Raw genomic sequence first — 24,105 nt, forward strand, 5'->3', positions numbered from 1 at the left:
CAGTGGCCCGCTCGCCCGCGTCTATCGGTACTTACTTTGGTACTCTGGGCGAAGGTTCTCGACGTGCAACTTCACGTACTCGTCCCGGTCGGGCCGCGTGAACTCGTGGAAGAATCCCAATGCGTGCATCATTTCGTGGACCGGTGTACCAACGCTCTCCATACACGCCGGGGTCTGCAGATTGATGTTGTTGTACTGGTTGGACGGATTCCGGCCAACGTAGGAGTAGCAACCTTCGGGGCGGTTCGTTATCGTCACGTAGAACAGCTCCGTCGTGCGAGGTACGAAGCGGACGCACGTCTTCTCGTGGTACTGGTCAAAGGCGGCCTGCAGTGTCCGCAGCTCAGAGGGTTCTGTGGAAGCCACAAAAAAAATTGACTTTAAAAGAGACCATCTTTCCCCAGTGGTGGGATGCTTACTGAAGTCTGCTTTGATGACGTACGGGACGACTCCTGCTGGCCACATCTCAATCATAAACTGCTTCCCAAGAGCAACACGACCCGTTCCCTCTGGCCGCAACAGAATGTCTCCCTCGTAGTAGTGCCCAAAGCCATACTCATGCGCATAGCCGATGTAGTCGTTGTGGCCTTTTGGTTTGAACTGTTTCAGTCGCTCCCCTGCAAAGAAACGGACACTTAGCGATCGACCGGCGGCGATCCCAATATAACGTAGGTGAATAGGAGGTCTTACCGACTTCCACACTCGGTTTGGTGTAGTTCGATAAATCCACTGCCATCACCAATGGCACCAAGCCAAGGGCCAGGATCAGGGCGGCAAGTTTGAGCTGAGTGCTGAGCATGTTCGCTACCACGTTTACTTTCGGGAAGGCGATTCGAACTATACCGTTTGGCCGCACAGGAATGTATTTTATAGGTAGGCCCAAAGGCAGGCTTATCCATCCAGCAAGCCAGTCGAAAAAGCCACCCAACGTCACGGTGGGTAACTAAAATACGAGCTAACGTCGTCGATGCACTTGCAGCGGAAGGTTCATTTATCACTACGCTTATCGTCTGGCTTTTACCAAAAAGGTTCACCGAAACGGAAACTAGTTATGGTAAACTCCTGACGGGTCCGAGGGGACCCCTGTATTGTGGTGTCACATTTGAGCGATGGTTCTGTGATTATCAAACACGAAATGCAACTGAACAAGATACATCCAAAGTAAAAGCACAATTTAATACAATGACATTTTCATTTAAAATGCATTCATCCATCCATAGCCAAGAACTATTGCCATGTGAATATTGGCAATGCGTGTGTACCAAATATTCTGTCTTCGTCTGCGATCGACCCCACGTGCGATCCGGCTCACCACCAACGGACCCTGCCATTGCATCGATAGCGAACTTCACATCAAGCCTATTAGATAATAGGTGGCCACCGTTGTTGTTACATCGATTACGGTCACTAGCAGCCGCACCAACCGATCCGGAAGTATTACGTGGACCAGTGCAGAACCGTGTCCATTAAACCGTCAACGAAACGCAAAATCCGATTTAGATATCAGCATGCCGAGAAGCATCGAAACCACCGCCAGAGCCTAGAGGGACAGCTTCTGTACGGCGTTAAGTGAGTAATGAGTGGGTACATTTTCTCCGTCTCCCAGAATCGGGCGTCTCCGACAGCGAGTTTCCTTGAGCGTTGCGCACAGTGTCTAGCGATGGCGCTGTTAAGTTACGTTTTGTAACTTCTGATGCGGCGTTTCTGGATTTAGAGAAGATAAAGTACTATATAGTACCCTTTACACTAAGTTGTCCCAATAACAGCCGAAGACGGAAAGCCGGAGGAATTGAAATGGCATGTCGTAGCCATTTATTAGTACGTTACTGTACGTACCATGAAAGCCACCGAACATGGATGGAAAATGGGAGCTGCCCGTATTCCATGGAAATCATGAGCGCAATTCCCGCCGTAATGGACCCTATCGAATCGAGACAAAAACAACTTCAACAAGCTCACCATCCGCTCGCCACCGCTTGAAGATCATTTCCTTTGCTGCTGCCACCGCAGGGTACCTCTCTGTCTCTGTTGATCATGTGTCACTGAAAGGGTTCATATAAATACGTAACACTTCATGTAGCGGACTCACTAGTCGTTCACCGTCAATCAGTACCGCCGGACAGTGGACCACCAGTGGCAGATTAGCAACCTGCGCACCTAAACATCGGTCAAACATGGCGCTGCCGGGGACGTTGCTGGTGATCTGCTATTGCGGGTCCATGCTTCTGGGCGTCTTTGCGCGCACTTCGTTTCCAAGGTATCACTCGGAAAGCCCCGAAGTAGGTAAGTGGGCTCTGTGTCAACCGACCTGACCTCTACGCCACGGTCAGCATTTCGCTCGAAGCAAGGTCACAAGGCCAACGCAATTTAATCGTTGTCGACGTTCCAATCGTCATAGGAAGACTTGTCCAACGTTACGACGGTCGCCACGATCACCGTCGACCGCACGAACTAGGGTTCGGGTACTACTACCAGGGCGATATCATGCTGCCGGAGCAACAGAGTGTCGATCGAGTGTCGCTCTCCAACAAGTTTCCGTCCAGCTTGTGGCCCAACGGAGTCGTGCCGTACTACTTCGCTCCCGATACGTTCAGTAAGTAGGGATTCTGGCAGCGTTTAGATTCAACACTAAAAGGCATCTAGATTGAGTACCAGAGGATGATTTAAGATACAAAAAATGGAACTCCTTATCTACATCCCACAGAACCAAACGAGATCTACATGATCGAGAAAGCGATGGACGAGTTTCACAGGCAAACGTGCGTTCGGTTCGTGCCACGAACACCGCAAACTCCTTACTACGTGACGATCACGAACCGTGAGACCGGCTGCTTCGCGTCGATCGGCCGCCGGGAGAATAACGGCCAGAACCTGCTGAACCTGCAGACCCCGAACTGTCTGTACGGTGGGACACCCGTCCACGAGATGATGCACGTGCTCGGCTTCCTGCACGAAGTGAGCCGCGCCGACCGGGATGAGTACATCCACATTGACCGCAGTGCCCTCGCACGGCAATATCAAAGTGGGTGCAGCTTGAGCTTTTCCGATGTCTTCGAGGAACTCTAAACCCGATGTTTGCTTGTTTCGTTTAAGCTGGCAACTTTTTTGCCATTAACTTCGGCAAGGATGTCGATGGCAGCACGACGACGTACAACATCTCGTACAACTATGGCAGCATCATGCACTACAGCAAAACTGCCGGATCGGTTGATGGCCGGAAGCAAGTGCTGTTCAACCTTGTAGGTACTTGCAGGTGCCCCTCATAACGGAACGGAAAAATTGGCAACACTTTCTTAATTTCATGTCTGATCTGGTAGAGACCGTACGCGAAAGACGATTTTGGCAGCGACAGGCTCACCGCACCGGACATTGAATCCGTCAAGTATCGGTACTGCCAGGGAAGCTCCAGTGGCGACGGTGCCTTTTCTTTACTTCCCTTCATCACCAGCAAAGCAAGTCGCATCCTAAGTTATTCCAGGTCTTCTTTCTGACGATCGATGCTTCCGGGACCATCCGTAACGATCTGAAACGTTTCAGTTTTGGCCGTTACAACTAGAGGAACTGTACTTTTTGTCATGGACCGCTGTTGCCGACGGTAAGACACGTTGTTTAGTAGCAGTTTACCGTAAAACTTACTCAAAATTAAAACTAAAAGCACATCAATCATTCCGGTCTAGTTGTGCAAGAAACAAATCGGAGTTCGATCGCTTCGGAGTTACTGTGTAGGGTACATTAATTAAAATGTTAAAAAATCATACTGCATAATTTGGTCAAAAGAACAAAGCATATACGGCACGGCTGATTATTTTGAAGCATTTCGCTTTGTTTTTATTGTTTATCCGTTTCATTTGTTTGAAGATTATTCACATTTTACAAACCGTCGTCCACCCAATTTAGCTTATGCAATTACTTTATTGTTCACAAACTACAGCAAAATATTGCCAATTGAAATCGAAGAAGTAAACACAAAACTGTTAAAGGTAGAATCGCATTCGGAACCGGTTCGCAGAGAACAACAATGTTCTCCACATTTTTTAACAAACAAAACCCCTTTTTGATAAATAAATAATTTGTGGTGCACAGTGCACATAATAAGTCCCGTTCCCCATTGGACACTTAAAATCCCCAGACATTCTAACTGAACTAAAGAGTAAACGAACACGATCCATGGCCTGTGTTGACATGTGTTTGGGGACAATTAGCCCGTTGCTTGTGGGTACGTGTGGTTCGCGTGTGTGTGTGTATGTATGTGTTTCTGGCACGTTTCGTATCAATGTTGTCCACGCAGAGAGTCCTTCCCCACCGGATAAGAAGCAAACCGGATCATGCACAGCAAAAAGTATCCCCTTTCTGATAGATTTTTTCATTTGCTGTTTATTGGTATCCATACAAGATTTCAAATGTTATTTTCTTTAAATAAATCCTACAAGAGCACTGCTACGCATACTTGCGTCACTATTTTTCATGAGGTTTTTCTTGTTTCTTTTATTTTCATATTTCGAAAATCGATTCACGTTTCGCCGTTTCCTAAGCTTACGTTATCTTTTTACAGCTCTGCTCGTGAGTGTCTTGGCTGCGACTTGGTGGTCCCGTATAACTGGGACTGAACTGTGTTTGCGGCTTCGAAAAGAAAAAGATAAACTGTAACTCTCACTAGTGTTCCTCTTTCACGTTTGCACTCAACTCAATGTCTCAAGCCCCTGTTTTGGATGCTCGCCGCGCACCGAGGGTTGCTTGGGTAATTTATCTTTCCATACGTTTGGCTTTGTCTGATACAAATACTTATTACTGTTACGTGGATATCATTACCTTGTTCATAAATATTCCTTTGCGTATGTTACATTATCTAATGCCGAGTGAGATTTAGTATTCGAAAGTCTATTTTTGTGAGTAACTAACCACCCCGCAAAGTCATCGGTGGAATGCTTGAATTGTTATTACTAATTTCTTTACCTTTTTTTCGGGCAACCACTTTTCAAAACAACAGCGTTGGAATTATCCAGTAATTGATTCGCAAATTTCATACCCTCCATTTTCTTGCGTCGTGTCACAGTTCCACCACACTTTAGCCTTTCTCTTAGCAAAGTGCATTTTGCGATGTGAATGCATACATATTTATGTGTGTATGTGTGTGTGTGTGTGTGTGTGTCTGTTTGCTTGATGTGGTTTGGTTTGTGTATCGAATCCTGTGTTTCACAATCTGAGGTATTTTCATTGTTTTGTTTGGATAATGATTCTCTTCGTCACAGATGCAATATGCAAGTACAAAAAGGGCGAAAACATCAAACATCAACTCGAACACCACGCACAAACGACACTTCGAAAAGGGCCCGATCGAAGAAGCCGTTGCGTGGTACGTATTTAGAAACCGCTTAAAGTTTTCGACGAACTTAATCCGATCAACGAAATCCCTCAAAGTTGTGTTGCGTTACTATCATTTAGAACAAAGGTAGATTCCCTGTAAATAAAGTAGCTCGTAAGCTTTGCTATTGGTTGGTAAACTTGTAAGCCTTACGAAAGTATATCAATACACGCGGTGCTCCTCTTGGTGCTCGCCCACAAAAATTCTCACTCCCACTGAAAGACATGGTTTCCCGTTGGTCGATAGTGCATCTTTAATTGCCATCATTTCTTCCAATGCACGCGTTTTCAATCGCATGACAATTAGGCGATTCAGGCGATGACAATGGACCAATAACCGACATTTTTCCGGCGACAGATGTAAAATTTTGGGGGCCGGGCATTCAAGGAAAGGTCCTGCTACATTGTTACGCTAAAAAGACAACGTTGGTGGTGAGTAGTGGCGCCTGTGATCGGGGGGTTTGTGGGAACGCTTGAAATGAAAGAACAAGAACATAAAATAGACGGACGTGTTTTTTAGCTGAATGAAGTGTATTTTCCAATTGAGTTTGTTGTGTTTTCATTTTTTCACTTTAGCTTATATCCAATCAAATGTCGTATGATATGGGCTCTAATAATGTTTTAAGAATAAGAAGTTAGAATTAAATTGGTTTACTTTATACAGTTCTACCCAAGAGCTTTAGACAACCATTCGCTAAATTTGCTCTACCATATATATGCTCTTCCCTCGTTTCCAACCGCTTCGCAAAAACCTTCTGTACAACCGCTTCCGGCAGAGGATGCCGAAGAGCGCTCGTTCCGTCGAGACCATTACTTCCCCACGTCATCGAGCACACGCCTTACACATACACATCCCGCGTCTTTCTGTTCAGTGACAGAATAATAGTTAAAAAAAAAAACGGTAATATTCAATTCTTGCTTTCTGTACAATCTCTTTCGCGCACTCACTTCTTCCGCTTTCTCTCGGTTTTCATACACGATTGATTACTTTTTGACCGTACACACGGGAACTAGTGCCCCCAACTCTGGCGCTTCCACACCCCATCCCTCACGCCGTAAGGACATTAGTTCGCGTGCCCCGATGCTTATGTTGGCAGTGATCGACTGGTTCACGATTCCATATATTTTGCAATTTTGTGGATGGCTTTTGCTTGTCCATATTCGTAATTTTATATTATTCACATTTTTGTCAATGCTGTAGAGCAATGGTTGTACCTTTCTTCTTCCGGTTTATGTTTAATGCATTGGTAAGTGCTTTGCTGCGGCTCCAATTTGCTCCGAATATCCCGCCGAACACGACCGACGACGTGCGCGCTCGTTCACCCATAACCTCCTTCACTCTTTATCACCATCGTACAAACCCCCAAAACAGAAAGATTTCCTCGTCAAGAGGAATCCACAAAAGAAAAGGAAACTTCAAACCCACCGCGTGGTGTTGTGTTGCTTTTGCTTGTTCGTGTTCCAGCAGAGTGTAACTTGTTGTCGGACGGAATATACCAATTCCATCTAGCTCTTCTGTTCACTACTTGTTGCCTGCAGGCAACAAAGTTGTATAGAGTAAACCCAAAGGGATGATAATTTTTTGAATTTTGATAACATTTAACGACATTGTGTGTTCGTGTGTTCATAAAGGTGTGTTTGTTGTACGAGGGATGATTTTTGTTTCGGCATTGGAAATTTTGAGTGATGAAAGATGATGACAATGCGGTTGTTCTCTGCTGGCTTCGGCTTGGTAAAAGATGTTCGTTGCTCTTTGCATGATTTTTAACTTGAACCAGGCATCATAATATGATCGTGCATATTAATAAATCCAGCGAAAAACGTGACTTCTCTCTCTTTTTCCGGATACTAAGCACGATGTTCTCCAAACTATACAAGAAAATTGCACATAATTTACCGTAAAAACATTACGGAGCAAAAAAAAATCATAAAACAATATTGGTGCTGCCTTCTCGGGCAAACGTTGTGCTGCGAGAGGATGACATTTTCAATCGCCAAGTCCCTGGCTGATCACTCGCCCCCATCAGTCAGTCATGTGGGCTGGGGGTGTGCTAGGGTGATTGGCTGGTGTGGATGAAAGATGAGGGCACAGTAGCGGCAGTTGGTGCACCGCGGTTGGCACGCTGCATTGGATGCAGCCGGACCACTGAAGGATGCGTATCGGTTGATTTCGATTCCATCCATCAATCGTCCGTGGCCGCCTCGCGTGCGGGCAGACAACTTATGTTACTGTTCCTAAATAAACTCCATTTCTCCAAGTGCATGGTCGTATAATGGAAAAATGATAAAGGAGTAAAATAGATAGTATCAGAAGTATCGGAGCACAACACATTCCGATCAGATCTTTACCGCCTGTCGGAAGAAATGATCACTTACGAGCGCATTTCATCAATGCGCTACTTTTGCAGAGGAAAGGATGCCCCCTAAAAGTAGAATAAAATGTTATGTCCCTCGCCACAGAATCGGAAATATCAGTGGCGAGGCGAATACCTTCTCTACACATAGTGTGCCACTCGGTGGCCATCAATCGGTGCTCTCTCCGCGCACCATGCTATTAAAATATGTGTTTAATAATTCGCAAATATACATCCAACTTCCGTTCCCTGCTTTCCATTGCTCGCTTTGTGTTGTAATCCTACTGTCTTCACCAACTCTCCTCGTACTCCTAAGCGATCTACAGTAGAACTTGGTGAAGAGTCCTCGCACAGAAATGTGGATAAAAACAAAGAGGTTCCATCCATTTCTCGTGTACACAAGAGGTTGGTAGAGGTTTTGTGTGGCGCACAAATACATGGACACTGTCGAGCGCCACACAAAATATAGCTCTTTTCACACACGTAGTTGCTTTGTTCTTCTGGCCTATATGTACAGTATTATTTTCTTTTCGATGCGTGACAAACGAACACCATTGGTTGTTGCTCATAAAAGCTTAAATTAAAGAGAACAAACTAAACATAGTCCACTCACACGCCACCATAACCTAACAAACAATGCTACGCACACACACGCATACATACACATACAGTTTCTCTCTCTTTTTGAAGCACCAAAACGATTTGTAACTATATTACGCTCTTCTACCATCCTAATATTCCCTAAGTTCACGAACCTGGGAGGAATTCGACTAATCAAAAGAGTAAAATTAACTAAACGAGAACGAAAGAACGCCACGCTTGAACTCGTTGAGGGGGCTCTGTGTGTGTTCCACGGTTTGAGGGTCTAGATTTTACATTTGTTGAACCATTTGTAAACGTAAACCATGAAACTATACATGAAAGACGTGTTGGGTAACCGGACAGAAACGCAACGATGACGCCTCTTAGTGATTGTTTCGCACTCTCTCACTCTCGCGGCAATCTTTTTGAGATCATTTCATTCAAATTCAACACCCCTTTCATTTGTTTTACATAAAAAATTCGATAAAAAAGATTTGGGAATATCATTTGAAAATCGACACTTTCGAGGTGGCTCTTGTTGATTCGACAAAATCCCTGAATCAAGGATGCATTGAGTGTTGGTCAAATAAATTGTCCTCTCTTACTCGTTTCTCTTTCACTCTCTTTCTTCACCTCTTGTTCCTTAGCAACACTCGATAGCAAGGCAACTGTGGTCATTAGCTCTGCGCATAAATCGTAAGCCCTATTTTCCACATCATCTCGTTCGCGTGCCCCTTTCTCCATCAACATTTCACTTCACCGTTATTTTGCATTGTAATAGTGTTATCAAAAAATGTTAACTTGCCCGTTACTATCGCCCTCATATGAAAATCGTCATCTGCCCCCTTATGAGTCGTCATGTTTTCGAGCAAAATCGGAAAATCTACCAAAATCCTATCTCTTCGGTCATTTATATCTGTCTCCGTCCCTATCTGTCGTTAATGTACAAATATTGGAGTTACAAGCGTTATGTGGTGAGCCGTGTGACATTAACATTAATCGTTCGGTGATTCTGGTTTGCTGTTTAGGTTAGGTTAGCCCTGAGGATTATTTGTTGTTACGATGTGTTTTTTTCTGCGTTTTCCTAAGTCTACTATATTCCTTTTTTTTTTCTTGTGTACAGTGAAACTCCGATTAAACGCTTGAAAAGGCTGCGACCTAATTGATTCAATCACAACGCTAGAACGTCTGTATGTCATGATTGGTGGAACGCTGGTTTCTGGTGTCGTTGCCGGTCCAAGTGTGCCCAAAAAAGTCTGCTCCCTGATTGGGTCAATTATGACGTTGCTATGCAGCCTCCTGCGTTGTCATATTGGAGTTCTACTATACGGTGAGTGCTTTCAGTGAAATATTTTGCCTTTTACTTTTACAAAGATTTTGAAATTTCACCCATAATGTTCCCATGGATAATGTCGGCTCTCACAAAGTAAAATTTTCAACAACTAATGAAAATAAAGATTCTTTTTTCTAACTGTTGTGTTGATTAAAATTTTTGATAAGCGGGTCGTACAGATGAAGTTGCTAACTTGAAGCACCGTTGCTATAATCAACGAATCGACTTATGCTCACCACGCACACACATAGACACACACACACACACTCTCGGCCAAAGTACTCGCGACGAACGTATCCTTGCGACCAACGGATTGAGACTGATCGTAAAAAAAACAAGAAAGCATTTCAGATGACGTTTGATACACGTCCGACCCCCGCGTTCAATCAGTTCCCACAAAGGAAAAGGTGGTTTCGAAGTGCATTAATCTTAATGCAAATCATTGAACTGCCAAAAAACATAGCTTCGTCCATCTATGAATCTGAATGATTCGCGTGCCGTGCTCTTAAATTGTCTACCTCTATTCTATTCGTCGCTCTGTTTCGAGCTTTTCCAGCTTGTTTTTTCAGGTTCAGCAAGGACGGGAGGTTTTGGCTGATGTTGAACATTTGTGGCGTTTATCATTTGTCACTATGTTGGGGGGGGTCTTCGAACAGAAGTAGGAAATAGGTTAAAAAAATAACGACAATCATTTTTTATAAAAATCTGATGCGAAAGGTGAAATCTATTCCATTCCATTATATCCCAGACTTTTTGTAGTAAGCCGTTGTTCGTGGATTCAATAAATTAACTACTTAATACGTTACAAGTTATACACAGTACAGAAGAGAACCCGGTGGACGAGCGAACGGGCCTCAGTTCATTCATTTGCACATTCATTTCATATTTTTCCCCGTAGGGCTTAGCTTACATAAAAAAGATGAAAATAAGGGAAATGGCGTTCAGCTTACATTCTCTTCGTTCTCTTTTGGCTAGTATTTCGTTTCTATGCGTTTCTTCTAGTGTCCCCTACAATGAATATTCCTAGTTCTACCTGCCGGTCCAGCTCTGTTTTGCCCTTCCTTTCTTGCTGTCCATCTACTTACTCCGCTCGTCACCGTCTATGTTGTCTACTGCCACCTACTGCTACGTTATGATATATCAGGTTTATAAAGCATCCAAGCATTTGCTTTGGTGCTTTTCATTTTACATTATTACACCTCGGAATAGTTACATTCCAGGGAGGAAAAACCAATATACAGTTCATACTACTTCTAACTTAACTTCGGAGCTGCAAACACAAAATACGTTCACAATACTCGTCTTACCATTACTGTTCACTGTTCATTTCAGGCTTGTAAAGCATCCAGCACTTACTGCTTTCATGCTTCTCTATGTACATTATTTTCCTCACAATACTTACATTCCTGTGAGGGAAAATGGAATATATAGTTCATAATAATTTTAACTTTGATTCGGAGCAGCAAGCAGACAACAAGTTGACAATACTGCTTCTTTCCGTGACGCTCCCTTCTAACGCCGATCGATTCCTCCACAAACAACCGAAAGTGAAACATAAACAAACCCTGACACGGTTACTTGCTTCACTCTGCTTGTGTGTATTCTCTTCTTTCTATATATTTTGCCGGCGGGATGTATTTTGCGAAAGTGACACCCCATCCCGTGTTCCTAGTTTCTGTCGCTTGTTGGTGTGTGTAATAATTGAACTAAATTAAAACTAAAGTTACCCGGCAACAACGAGAACACATCACCACCGGTTCTACCGCCAAATACGACACACATTGTGACTCAGAGCAAACAAATGGTCGAAGTCGTTATTGTGCCGCTGGGCGACCGTCGTCGGTGGTGATGTTGGAGGAGTCATTGTTGCCGTCAAACCTCTCTCTCTTTTTGGTACGGACCTTCTGTGACCAGTTTGGTGCAGGAACGATGAGGATCGCATGGTGGGACGACGACACAAGCTATGCGAAGTGCTAAGGCCAGTTAGTGGCAACGCTGGCGCTCTACGATGCAACCGACGGAACAACCGGAACCGAGCCAGACGAAGCACCGGATCCTGCACCGATCATGGAACCACCGGCACACGTCGTGGCCGTGACCCCCGCGCTGATCGTGCTTGATGAACTAACAGAACTACTGCCCGTCACTGGCGCCCCCAAAGTCGGAGAAGATTGCGACGAGGACGCACAGCCGGCCACCGTTTGCTGCTGCGGGGACTGTTGCTGAGACTGTGATGGTGGTGGCGTTGTGTGAAGCACAAACGCATCATACACCTGCATCAACTCAGCCAGCTTGTACTCCTCGAGGCAGACGAAACCTTGAAGCGTTGGTGACTGTTTCCGGGCACAGCCCATGCAATGCACGATGTGCCGTTTCTCCTGCTCGCGGATGAAAAGGATATTGAACACTTCCACCTGTGAAACGCAGAAGAAAAGTAACATTAAAATTGACGTATAGCATTGAGCGAGTTTTGTGAAAACAAATACAATGGTTAAGGTCAGTGTTTGAATTTCTTGCACCCAGAACGAATCTGTAGCGATACAGATCTGGAACGCCTTTGAAAGTCGAAATTGCTCTAGCACCGGCATATATGGCCAGGAAAGGGCGAGAAAAGTTGCCATTTTCCTTGAATGTTAGCTTATACAGTGCCACAACTAATGGATGGAAATCTAAACGCAGCGAATGAGCCGAAAAAATTTATCGTTCCTGCAAGTTTGCGCCACGATTATCATAAGAGAAGGAAGCTCACTTACCTCACACTGTCCGCAGTAGTGCGACGCTTCGTTCTTGCCGCGTCCATGAAACCGCACCTCGACATTAAGTGATTTTACGTATTCCAAGATTTGCATGCAATGCTTCATCGTCTGCATCAGACAGGTTCTGTGAAGAATGTTAAGAAAACAACGTTCAATCATACTACATTCGTTACACTTTACTCTGTTCGCCCGGCAGGAAACGGATAGTGCTTTTGTCAGTGCAATTTCAAAAACTTCTCTACACAACAGTTTCGGCAGAACGAAAGTTTAATGTTTTTGTTACTCATCATTCAAAAATTTTCGAATCCTAAAACGCGGCGGCCACAATATCTCACACGGAGTAATACGTACTTGATCGCTTCGAACAGTTTCGGATCGGAAACCTTGATGTTGCGAGCCAGGTTCCAGCTGAGGTGCACCATCGGCACAATGCTCTTGTAGCTTTCCAGTTTGTTCCACTCGTACCGTTCGACCGCTAGCTGGAACTGTCGGCCCGTCAGTGGTCCCACGTTCCACGCAATGTTGTTACACCAACCGATGGCTTGCACCCAATGGACACAGCTGTGTGTTGGACGACGAAATTAAAGTGTGATGGCGTCGTTGTTAATCTTTATCCTCATAAAATCTCATCGATTGTGACTGAATCAACCAAAAAAAACCTACCCAGCATTAACCCACACCAGATCGCCGGGACGCTGCGTGAATCGATAGACGGGGATGTTCTCCGCGTACAGATCCTCAAGTGCGGGCCACCACGAACCGTGCAGGTAGTTGATGTTGTTCTTTTCGCACAACGCCTGAATGCCGCCCCAGTACGAGTCGGGCGTCGCAAACCACTCGCAGTCACCCGGCCCGATGTTGATGTTGATCGAGCAGAAATTATTGTTCTCCTGGTGGCCCGGCGTTCGGCTTCCCGGCACCTTCATGTACAGCTGCACCGTGTTCATGCCGAGTATCATGTGGCCGACGTGTGACAGCATGTTTGCGGCCGAAACGACGCGGGCAAACGGTGGCAACTTTTGGAGCTCCTGCAGCTGCGCCTTCCACTTGCGCTCATCCGACAGGTCGACGTTGGTGCCGAAGCGTAGCATTTTGTTGCCATTTTTGCACTTTTTTCGCTTGCCATTCCCACTTCCGCCCGCCCCGCCACCACCACCACCCGCTCCGCTGCTGTTGGAGATCGAATCTTTCGAATCGGAATCGGAGTTGGTGGATGCGGCCGAGATGCCGGCCAGTTTGTCGCGCTCCTCCTAGAAGAATCGGAAGAAATTGAAAACGACGTTCAACAATGGAGTCAAAAGCACTCATTCCGCAGGATGATAAAATCGTAAGACAGAGACGTGTCTGTCTTGTAGTGAAATCAGCTACTTAAAAAAAGTTTCCTCAAAGATACTTGCATTCAGAAGAACGAAAGTATAATAGTATTTATTTAACATCACATTAGAATATCCCTCTCCCTCGGGGGGGTGGTTGTGGTAACTATTTTCCGCTGCGCTCACAACACACTTACCTTAATTTTGTCGGAAAAACTCGATGCCTGGTACTGTGCGTACTTCGCGATCGTTGTGTGCGATCGATGCGAGATACACGCCCAAACCTTCGAGTTCTTGTTTCCGTCCCAGTTTTCGTCCGGCGACTGGTGCACCTGTGTGCGCACCTCAACGCTGTGGTCCGGGTTCGCTTCCACCAGCGTCTTGGTCGAAAACAGCCCGAGATCCAGCTTCAGGGCAGCGCCGAGCTGCCGAACCACGGCGATCGGGTGCTTCAAACAAAACTCCTGCAGCTGCGGACTGAAGGCGTCCTTTTTGTTCTCGAGAAAAACGGATGGCGTGGGCGGCTGAAGCTGTTCTCGGGTCAACCGTGTCGGTGGACAGTCGGGTGGGCAGGGTGGCGGTGCTTCCGCAGCCAGTACCGAGCAGAGGGCGGGTACATCTTTGATGTCGCCACCACTAGCGTTGCTGCTGTTGCCACGCTTTCGCACCATTTCGCGGATGTCTTTCGCGCTCATCGCTATCGTGTAATCCCCGCTGGCCTGCAGGGAATCGGTACACAGCATCTCCATCTTAATCACTGGCTCGAGCTTGATGTCGTGTTTCGCCAGTTGCTGCTGCCGCTTGGAAGTGGCAGCCGTTGTAGACGTCGCTTCCGCTTTTATTGGTGATGATTTGGTGTTGCTGGTGATGCTGCAGGTGGTGGTGGTCGAGTCGATGGTGGTGGTCGAAGAACTGACACTGCCAGGCGGTGGTTGCTGTTCCAAAAGCTTCGGATCCTTAATGTCCAACGATTCCGAGCTAAACTGCTTCAACAGTGTTTCCGCAAACGTGGCCTTATCGTCCTTCGATGCAAGAAGCGCTTGCAATTCTTGATCTGTGCCGAGCAGGTAATTACGATGAGGAATTAGAATATTACATAATAATATAATAATTATATTAATTCGTAACTTGATAATTTGGTTCTTCCTGTTTTTTTGAAAAGACGCAAACGTATTGATTAACGTACGTTTTCATCTTTCCCGAACATTATTGCAGAATATAAATACTAAATCATCGTAAGTTTTAAACGTTTTCGTTTTTTTTTGGTAATTCCATTTTACTTCAACGTAACTCTATGTATGTTACACAATACGATCATGACGGAAACGCAACGATTCAACATTTTAATTGACGCCTGACATTCTTGCATCGAACTGTGTCTTCAAAACCATCCAAGTATCCGGAATCATTTTTTAACCAAATAAACCCCCATCGTAGTAGGCGGAAGTGCTGAACTTACCCTTGGTTACAACAACTTCACGATATTATTACTCATATTCACAGAAAACCCATCACATATGCATGGTAAATGTTCATCACTCCAATTTGTTACAAAAAAAAACATTTCTAGGGAATTTCTGTCACCCAATTGCGACTTTAAAAACATGATTGAACTGACAACTATTTGAGCATTTGAGACATCACCAACTTCAAGCGATGTTTAAGGGCGACCGAAAAGTTTTCTCCATCGTTGTTTAGCTAAATAATCACGAACTGCTTTCAATTTCGATTCTGAAAAGTAATGACTCATGAGGTATCCATCCCCGACCCATATGATTTCAATTTCGATTCTGAAAAATAGTGACTCATTAGGTATCCCCGACCCGCTAAAAAAACTGTACGAACCCAGTGAAAAGATCTTTCTAACGGTGGATGAGAGGTCCCGGAGAGGAACTCCCAGCTACAGGAAGATCGCTCATTACGGTTCACGGCGCAACGCAACACGTAGTGTGCCAACGGTTTAAAAGGATTGAGGTATGTACTGTTTCGGATTCCTCATAACGAGACGTTGGCATCATCGTCGGCAGGTTGACTTCTGTGTGCTACCTACAACCACCTACCTATATCCGCTTGGTTGTTGTTCTGCTGTGGCTGTTGTTGTTGGTGGTGGTTCGCGGTGGGCGAAGAAATTTGCGTGAAACCTGCCGCGGAGCCCGGCGGATAGCCGGACGGCGCGTAAGTGCCGCCCGCCGACTTGTACGGCATCCCGGCAGCTTGCTGCGACTGACCGGTGGCGGGTGAAAAGTGGCCATCGTTCACGAACCCGGTCGCCGTCTGGGGAACTATGCCGGACTGGGGCGTCTTGTTTCCTGCGGCCACCAACTGCTGCTGCTGCTGCTGCTGCTGAGAGGTGTTTGGCCCAATTCCCTGCCCTTGGCTCTGGAACGCCACTTGCTGTTGCTGCTGCTGCTGCTGGTGCTGGTTTCGTTGTTGCTGAAGGCGCAACTGCTGCTGATGTTGCTGCATCATCCGGTACTGGTGCATCAGCGTTTGCAGCATCGACTGCTGCTGGGCGGAAAGGTTGCTCTGGTTCTGCAGCAACTGCAGCATCTGCAGTTGCTGTTGGGTGAGATAGAACGAGGGGACGACTTGCGGGCCACCAGCGGTCCCCGCAGGTCGTCCAGCGCCCTGCATTGGCACTCCCCCACCACCCTCCTCCGGCTTGAACCGCTTGTTCGGGAGGCCATTGTTGCTGCCTACTTGCTGCTGCTGCTGTTGCTGTCCGGTGTGGTACTGACCGGTCTAGTGGAAAAGAAAAAAAAATGTCATATTTAAAAATTATTACATCACAGACCTCATGGACATTACAACATAGACTTCAATAGTATATATTTGTAAAGATGGAATATCTAACTGTTGGCTCAGCTACTATCTAGCCCCACCGTAGATCGTTTTGTAGGTGGTGTTAGCGAAAACTGGCCATTTTCTGGTTTGATCTCGCATTTTGTGAGCCCGGCACATTTTACCACGTGGAGAACCGAAAGTGAATCCGGATCGATAAAATGCGGCTGAATTACCACACGAAATGCGGACATTGACCTTTCGGGGAGGCCAAAAACCTTGGCGAACGAGCCGAGAGAGAGTTGAACGCCCGGAGCTCTCTCACCGATTGTGCGCTGGCCAAAAATTTGTGCCCCCGGTTTCAAGGTCAATGGAGAGAAACTCGCGACGGCAAGTTCGTTGAACTTTGCTCCACCACCACCCCCTCGTGATTTCCCACTGTCACAAAGGGACGAAGACACACTGCGGGAGGAACTGCGCATAACCTCACTATTCGACACACACCACGCGGAAACCGCATGGCCGGCGCCGCGCGGCACTACCACGTTTCTTCAAACTCCTACCTTGGGGCTTTGCAGCACGGGTCCTGTGCGGGTGGTGTGGTGGTGCAAACGGCAGAAAGCGCTAGATTAAGCGAAAAACTAAAATCCGAAACTAAAGTAACATAATTACACTACTGAAAGTCACTCCAACAGAGAGCCGCACGGCGAACCGTCGACCGGCACGCCGTGTCTAAGTTTTGAAATTCTGAATTGATGAAAATGGTTGAGTGCGTCGCCCTTTTATATCTTTTCTGACTGGCACCGAATTTCTGAGTTTCTGTCCCTGAATCTGACTGACTTTCGAACCTGACTTTGCGCTCAGCACGCGTTTGCGATAGCTGGCTCACTTACTCTTATGCGTTTCCGATAAAGAGTGAGAGAGCCACAAAGATTGAATTACCAAGAAAGTTACTGGCACTGCAGTTTTGTCAAGCAAGTTAGAAACGGCTGCGTACTGTTGCACCGATGAACCGATAAGAACGCAGACATATTTCTTAAAATAAACCCCCTTATTATGAAACTCGAACGTTCACTCGATCGTTCATTTTGAGTTCATTTTGCTATAGCTGTCACTTTCTGTCTTCTCTCTTGCTGTATTTTGCTTTCTCCCTTACTGTGTTCACTCTAACGTTCGAGTACTCAATTAGAGAATGATAATCGGGCCTAAAAGCCTACATCCGGGCCTCTGTGCCGGAAATGCCACAGCAATAAGCCGCTGTGAGTGTGAGTTCTGAGTTCGTTTTCCAATTTCATCGAACACAAACTTCCGAAAAATTATTCATAATTATTCAACGTAATTATTTGCTCTCTTTGCGCCAAGTTCCGATGAACATGTTCACTTTTTAACTGCAAATAACATCGCCACGATTGAAGTGGCGATGAATTGGGACAGCTTCCGAACAATTCATCGAATCGTTTTTGCGTCAATGTGGACAATCTCAATTTGTTTTTGTTATTATGCAAAAACGCGATTGTGCACCATGAAGATGTGTGTTAATCGTGAAACTAAATCCGAATAAACACGCTGCCGATGCCGTCCTAAATCAAATGTTTTTGAATTCAGCCACACAATTCAAGCCAGTTCATTTGGTACAACGGAACGCAGCCAGCTGTGTCCATCGGCGCAGCCATAATGCTGTCAGTAAGCATAGAGCCGGCATAGAAAAACTGACAGCACAAGTTTTGTACGAGTATTTCTCTCACCACCCCGCTAAACGGAATAAAGTTTCCGAGAATGGTTCCTGTAACGCATTTTTCCGCATTCTACACATATTAAATGCTGTCCATTTACCTGTCCGTAGCCTTTTTGGAACTGCCGTTGCTGGGCCTGGGCCGTCTGCTGCTGTCGCGAGCTCATCTCATTGGAAATGGGCAGATTCCAGGCCTCCTCGATTGAAGGTAGCTGCCGCCGCTTGGACGTTATGCTCGGCATAGGTGCGTTACCCAGATGCTGCTGGAGAAATTTGATCCGCTGTCCGAGGCTTTGCGTTCTGCTGGCCGCTTGAAGCGACGATTCAGCGATGGAAGATGCGATCGGTGTCGGAACAGTGCCGCTGGGTGCCGCCGATGAAGTTACGCCGCCGCCGCCGCTATTGCTTTCCGATGATGTTGCCCCGGCAACCGATGAGTGGTTTGTGGTGGACGATATCGTGGAGCCCGAAGGTGTCGTCGCTCCTGAAGCCGGTGTTTGCTGGCCTGTGGCGCCTGCAGGCGTTGCTCCAGCCGTTGAAGAACTACCGCCACCTCCGGTGGTTGCTGCCGTTCCCTGGCCGGAACCAGTTTTCGTGCCGGACACGGTCGTAACCTTTTCGCACGCGGTCACGGTGCGATCCTGCTGCTGGTCCTGATTGATGGTCGCGTTGCGAAAGCAGGCGTACGCGTCGCGCGGCTGGTTGCAGCTTTCGTAGAGTATGCCCAGATTGGTCCAGGCGGCCGAGTGTGACTTATCTAACTGCACGGCACATATGTAGGCCTGCAGTGCGTCCATAGGCTGGTTCTGTTGCTGGTAGAGTACTCTGCAAAAGGAAGTGGAACCACATTAGTTCGTAGTTTGGCGCACTGGCCACTGTCACTGATCGTACCCGATGGAGCACCAGGTGTCCGCGTTGCCCTCGCTCTTCTCGACCGAGTTGCGGTAGGCAATGAAAGCGTCGTGCACCTTGTTGATGCCGGCGAAGCAGCGGCCGAGCAGGTACAGGGTTTGGCCCGAGCGCGGTTCCGCCTCGATCGACTTCTGCAGGCAGTGGATCGCGAGCCGTTCCCGCTGCACTTTGTCGCCGAGAACGTCAACGGTGTGGTACATCCATCCCAGCTGCCGGTAGATGTCGGCCTTCAGTGAAGCCGTCAGCTGCTTGTTGGCCAATAGCCGCTCGTATGCCTCCTTCGCTGGCTTGTACTTGTTCTGCACCTCATACAGATGGGCAATATGGAAGCGAACTGGACAAAGAAGAGAGTGAGAAAAAGATCGTTAGTTGTTGAACTCTCGTTACGGAACTGACTCAGAATGTGACGAGAGGGGCGAAGACGGAACACACAGCGAGTGACACAAATCGGGCCATTGGCCGTAAATTTGTTGTGCACTCGTTTTGTCCGACTGGTCATCGGCACCAGGTGAGGGATTAAGTTTCACGTGCAGACGGACGGACGGCAGACACAAGCTCAGGTCGCGCCTTCCGAATGCGACTCTGCGACGCAAATGCAGCGCTCCCAAATCCGACGAGAGGCAAAGGACAATCACCCGAAGAGAACCGGCAGATACAGAGGCGCGAGTGAAACATTAAACCTGCCGGCGTGCCCCGCGAAGGCGATGCATTTTTGTTTGATGACCAAACCGAGCAATAATTCACACTTTTACGATCCGACCGCGTATCCGCTTCTTCCTCGCAAAAGGGTGCTTTTAGCAAAAATAAAATGTATTTTTGTGCGGTCATCGAATGGCGTGTAGAGAGGAGCGTTCCTCGCCCGATGCATCGTCGTTTATTCTTCAGGCAGCGAGACTCCACAGACCGTGAAGATCAACCACCGTGAGGTCCTTCACATTGAACCATTGATGTCACTGGACTGCTTGCGCCGGGTGTGAAATCCCAAAGCGAAATCACAACTTAATGTAACTCCTTTTCCCCACATTTACCACAAAGTTAATTGTGGCACTTTATCGCCCATCGTGGCGTTCCCTTCTTGATGGCATGGGATCCTTTTTTAAGTTCTTTACGACGGACATCAGAGTGTTTATGCAAAACAAATTGTGCCCCACTATTAATAAGCATTTTCCCGTGTTTTGCCACCGAAAAAGGAGGGTGCCACCGCCACGCTGCTGCTGCTATCCGCGGCCATTTCCATCAACACAAACCATTACGCTTCACCTGAGCAGACATTTTCTCCTCAACACTGCTGCTCACCCAAAAGGACACCTAGGACAGGAGGAGTTCCGCGTTCAATCAAACATTAAATGCGAACAAAACTGTGTAAAAGGGGCCAGATCCATGAAATGCTCCTTTAATAAACTGCCGCAGTCAAGGAGCCGCACACGGGTGCGCCGCCTTCGAGAGGTGTTAGTTTGCCGCCGGCACGCATAAATGCATAATTCCAATTGTTTAAACGCACGACACCCGGGCGGTTATCGGGCGGTAAACTACATAAAATGGTGTAAAATACTGCGCCATGTTCGAAGGGTTTTCGTTATGATGGGCGCTGCTGCTAATTTGCACTCACTCAACGGCCTTAAGAACTTAGAGGGTGCTCCCCCTTTTCTTGCATTTAAGTGCATTTTAAGCACGTTGCATGTTTGCTGTGAATTAGAGTCTAACGACACCTACCCGCCCGCCGCACGAATGTCGTGTTTGTCGTGTGCTGTGTGTGATCACTTCATTAAGACTGGGGCCACGGCGGCACTAACAACCCGTGCACTGGAATGTCGATCGATCGGAACACCGTCCGGCGACGAAGGTGATCCTGCCGATGCACCGCACGAGATGAAACTGAGAGAAGCTTCGGGCAGGCAGGCAGGTAGGCACAGCAAGGATCTACAGGCCCCGTAAGCCGTGTCCCTTACGCTCGATGCACCAATCAAAGGCCCTAACAGCAGCAGGAGCAGCTGACAGGATCCAGGATCGCATCGTAGAGACCTTCCTACTGCAACCAAAAGCCGAAGGAAAGACCACAGCGCGAAGGATAGTCGCCTCGAGGATGGAATTTTCATCTTTTGTGCGGCCAAAGGTGAAGGGAGCAACAAATAATATTTAAGGTTCAGCATCGCATTCGAGAACATTCGATTTCGTGTTACGAGTTTGTGTTTGTAACGTTTTTTTTTTCGGTGTATTTGTATGATGGATGGTTGATGCAGGATTTCAATCTTTTTCAGAAGGTCCAATTCCTATAGGAGGTCCTAATAAAGTGCAGCGCGTTGGCGAGAGGGACAAAAGGCCGGCGGTCCATATTATACGGGTCAACGGAGAAGGAAGACGCGGATCAGTTCTGTGCGGGGCTATTGATGCTGGCCGGCTAAGCACTAATCTTGCCCGAGGAAAGAAACATGTCGGCTGTCAATTCCAAATTGACGGCCGTGTACCGAAGAAAGTGCACTACCCGTGTGCGGGATGCAGCGAGGTACAGGTACCGAGTTCCGCATGGGAGAGCATGATGAGAATGTGTGTCTAATTGAAAGGCAAGCAAGAAAAGCAAGTTACACGTACGGTTTTATGATTATTACCGTGGCACGAAAAACTGGCCGACGAAATATAGCTAAGAGCCGGAAAGGTAAATTGCTGCCCTACGGGGATAAGGACCCCACGGAAAGTAATGTTTTCGATGGGTTACCCCAAAGAAAGGTCGTACGGAAAAGTTTAGACAACAAAATCGACCGTGCGGTGCACCGAAGATCTCGCCCGGTAGGTTTCCTATCCCGCCCGCAGTGCAATGTTGCACCAACCGCAAGTAAGTTGTTACAGAACACCAACCCGGCGTAACGTCTGCAGCCAGGGCCTGGGACTAATATATCGGACAGCGGTGTCGTCGGCAGACCCCGCGGCGTTCATTGCGCCCTTTTGAGAGGTCAATCGCACCTGTCGTCGGAACGCCGGGCCTTTCTCTGCTGCTCAGGATCTCCGGAAGAATTCGGGGTCCAAAAAAAGGGCATCGAACATCAACAGGCCAGAGAGAGATAACGGACAGAAAGGATAATTTGTCATCGCAACACATGTTCGCGATTTACCCCGGGCACCGCGTGAAAGTGAACGTAACCCCCCTGGTCCCGACCCCGGCGGATTCCCCTGGTCGGTGGTTTCCATTTTCACCTCATTTTCGCTGCCGATTGGTGGCCAGCAACAGCAGCAGCACCAGCAGCGGTGTCCTTCTTCACGTCCGCTTTGATCGCGCTCGCCGGCGGGCTCGGCCCGAACAGCTGACGGCAGCTGACGCTGACGAAGAGACAAAATGGCGTTTTCGAGCCACAGGAATGAAGGAACAGGGCAACAGGGTCCAAAACCGAAGACGCGCACCTGGACGACGGCGACAAGGGGGACCAGGTTCTCTGTTTTCGTTTGGAGGCAGGTCATCAAAGTTACATCACCTCCCAAGTTCCACTGCCGCACTGGGTCTAATGTCGGCACATTAGAGCGAGGTTTGCGGTGTGTGTTTTCGGTAAGTGAAGTCATTACACTCGCGCGACTCAGTTCGCGGGTGGACAACAACAGGTGTGGTGAACGACGGGGTGTGCGACAGGAAGCCAAGGCGCGTGTGCTTCGCGCAGAGTATTGGAAACGCGAGGTCGCTGCCTGAAGGATACGCGCGCGAAACAGGAACGGAAGGAAACGGGGACAGACTTCCGATGGGCGGACCCAATACAATGCAGATGCAGCTACTTACTGTCCGGTTTGGCGAGGGTGCACGGCGACGAGTCGTTGAGGGCCAGCTGCAGGTGCTTTAGCGATTGCTCGTAATCCGCATTCACCTTTAGCATAAGCCCCAGGCGCAGGTGAACCTCGTTGGCACGCGTAAAGTCCGGGCAGACGTACAGCAGCTTTTGGAATGTTTTTATCGCCCTGAAAGAGAAGCATAACGGAGAAATCGATTAATAATAGGAACGCACATCGATTAACGGAATCGGCAGGGGCCCCATATGTGACAGATGCGTCGGAAAAGGGTGGATCCAGAATCGACGAAAAGATGCGCAAAGATTGGCAGACAGATTGAAGAAGCATTTATTTTGCCCACACGTGAGCTTCGTTTTATGAACAACCCAAATCGCGACAAGCGATGGAAAAGTATTAACATAACACATGGGATGGAAAGTCCCTGGCCTAAGAATTCCTTTTTTTTAATTCAAAATTGGCGCTATTCATCAACATATGGAGATCATCAAGAGGCACACAGTCATTCTAGCGCTGCTCTAATGATTTACATTCTGTCAAATACGTACCGGGATTTTGTGTTTTTAAAGAAAATGCCTTATTCGATTTTTAATTATTTTTTTGTGGCGTTATGTTGCTACAAATGTCACTCACTTATGCTGAAAATTTAGGCCATTTTAGGCCAGGAAAACAGTCACAGGGGTCCAAATCTGGGGAATACGGTATCTTTGGCATCATTAGTTTGTAGGTTTTGGCCAAAAATTCGCGCACAAGCAACGATGTTAAATTTCGTATACACGTGGTCTGTTCAAAACATTTCGCAACTTTCGGGTTTCATTTTTTGTTTTGCGTTTGTGGCGGATTGCTTCGCGCATAACTTGCAGGTAGTATTCGTTATTGACCGTTCTATCCGTTGGCATCATCTCATGATGCACCACGACCTTGCAATCGAAAAAAAATGTAAGCAAAACTGTTCACAATCGATCAAAGTAGGCTTTTCGACGTTCACATCTTCTCGGCCCACTGAGAAAAATTTGAAACACCGATAAGCAATGCTTTTGGTCTTAAAAGCTTCACCATAAGCCACAGTTAACATTTCAATGGCGTCTGAGTTCTTAATTTCGTTTTTAACATAAAATTTGATAAAGATTCTATGTCATCCATTTTTTGGAAGAGAAAAAAATCCCCAATGAGCCAAGACAAACGCACAGTAAAACAGCTGCCAAAAATTGACCGA

The 24,105-nt window shown here is 47.1% G+C and overlaps 2 protein-coding genes across 2 annotated transcripts; one reads left to right on the forward strand and one right to left on the reverse strand.

Moving 5' to 3' along the window:
* Positions 1-2,174: 2,174 nt before the first annotated feature.
* On the forward strand, positions 2,175-3,491 carry LOC128270663 (hatching enzyme 1.2-like). The gene is made up of 5 exons (XM_053008073.1): positions 2,175-2,283; positions 2,399-2,593; positions 2,705-3,022; positions 3,094-3,239; positions 3,318-3,491. Exons 1-5 carry the CDS (start codon positions 2,175-2,177, stop codon positions 3,489-3,491), a joined length of 942 nt encoding a protein of 313 aa, XP_052864033.1.
* A 7,740-nt stretch (positions 3,492-11,231) lies between these two features.
* Positions 11,232-22,993, reverse strand: LOC128273271 (histone demethylase UTY). Its single transcript, XM_053011206.1, has 10 exons — positions 22,885-22,993; positions 19,104-19,458; positions 18,607-19,037; positions 18,314-18,522; positions 15,760-16,441; positions 13,897-14,753; positions 13,050-13,636; positions 12,738-12,947; positions 12,384-12,510; positions 11,232-12,044 (listed from the first exon to the last, which is right to left on the reverse strand). The coding sequence occupies exons 1-10, from the start codon at positions 22,976-22,978 to the stop codon at positions 11,634-11,636; spliced, it is 3,963 nt and encodes a 1,320-aa protein (XP_052867166.1). The 5' UTR covers positions 22,979-22,993; the 3' UTR covers positions 11,232-11,633.
* Between the last annotated feature and the right edge of the window lie 1,112 nt (positions 22,994-24,105).

The sequence above is a fragment of the Anopheles cruzii genome, chromosome 3, assembly GCF_943734635.1.
Source record: "Anopheles cruzii chromosome 3, idAnoCruzAS_RS32_06, whole genome shotgun sequence".
NCBI lineage: Eukaryota > Metazoa > Arthropoda > Insecta > Diptera > Culicidae > Anopheles > Anopheles cruzii.

What these genes read in the sequence shown, in the direction of transcription:
- LOC128273271 (XM_053011206.1), bottom strand. Translation starts at nt 22,978, where the DNA reads ATGCTAAAGGTGAATGCGGATTACGAGCAATCGCTAAAGCACCTGCAG. An exon ending in AAACTGTTCGAAGCGATCAA is followed by an intron (nt 12,511 to 12,737) that starts GTACGTATTACT and finishes CATTCTTCACAG; the next exon opens with AACCTGTCTGATGCAGACGA. An exon ending in ACTACTGCGGACAGTGTGAG is followed by an intron (nt 12,045 to 12,383) that starts GTAAGTGAGCTT and finishes TGCGTTTCACAG; the next exon opens with GTGGAAGTGTTCAATATCCT.
- LOC128270663 (XM_053008073.1), top strand. Translation starts at nt 2,175, where the DNA reads ATGGCGCTGCCGGGGACGTTGCTGGTGATCTGCTATTGCGGGTCCATG. An exon ending in CTTCGCTCCCGATACGTTCA is followed by an intron (nt 2,594 to 2,704) that starts GTAAGTAGGGAT and finishes TACATCCCACAG; the next exon opens with AACCAAACGAGATCTACATG. An exon ending in CCTCGCACGGCAATATCAAA is followed by an intron (nt 3,023 to 3,093) that starts GTGGGTGCAGCT and finishes GTTTCGTTTAAG; the next exon opens with CTGGCAACTTTTTTGCCATT.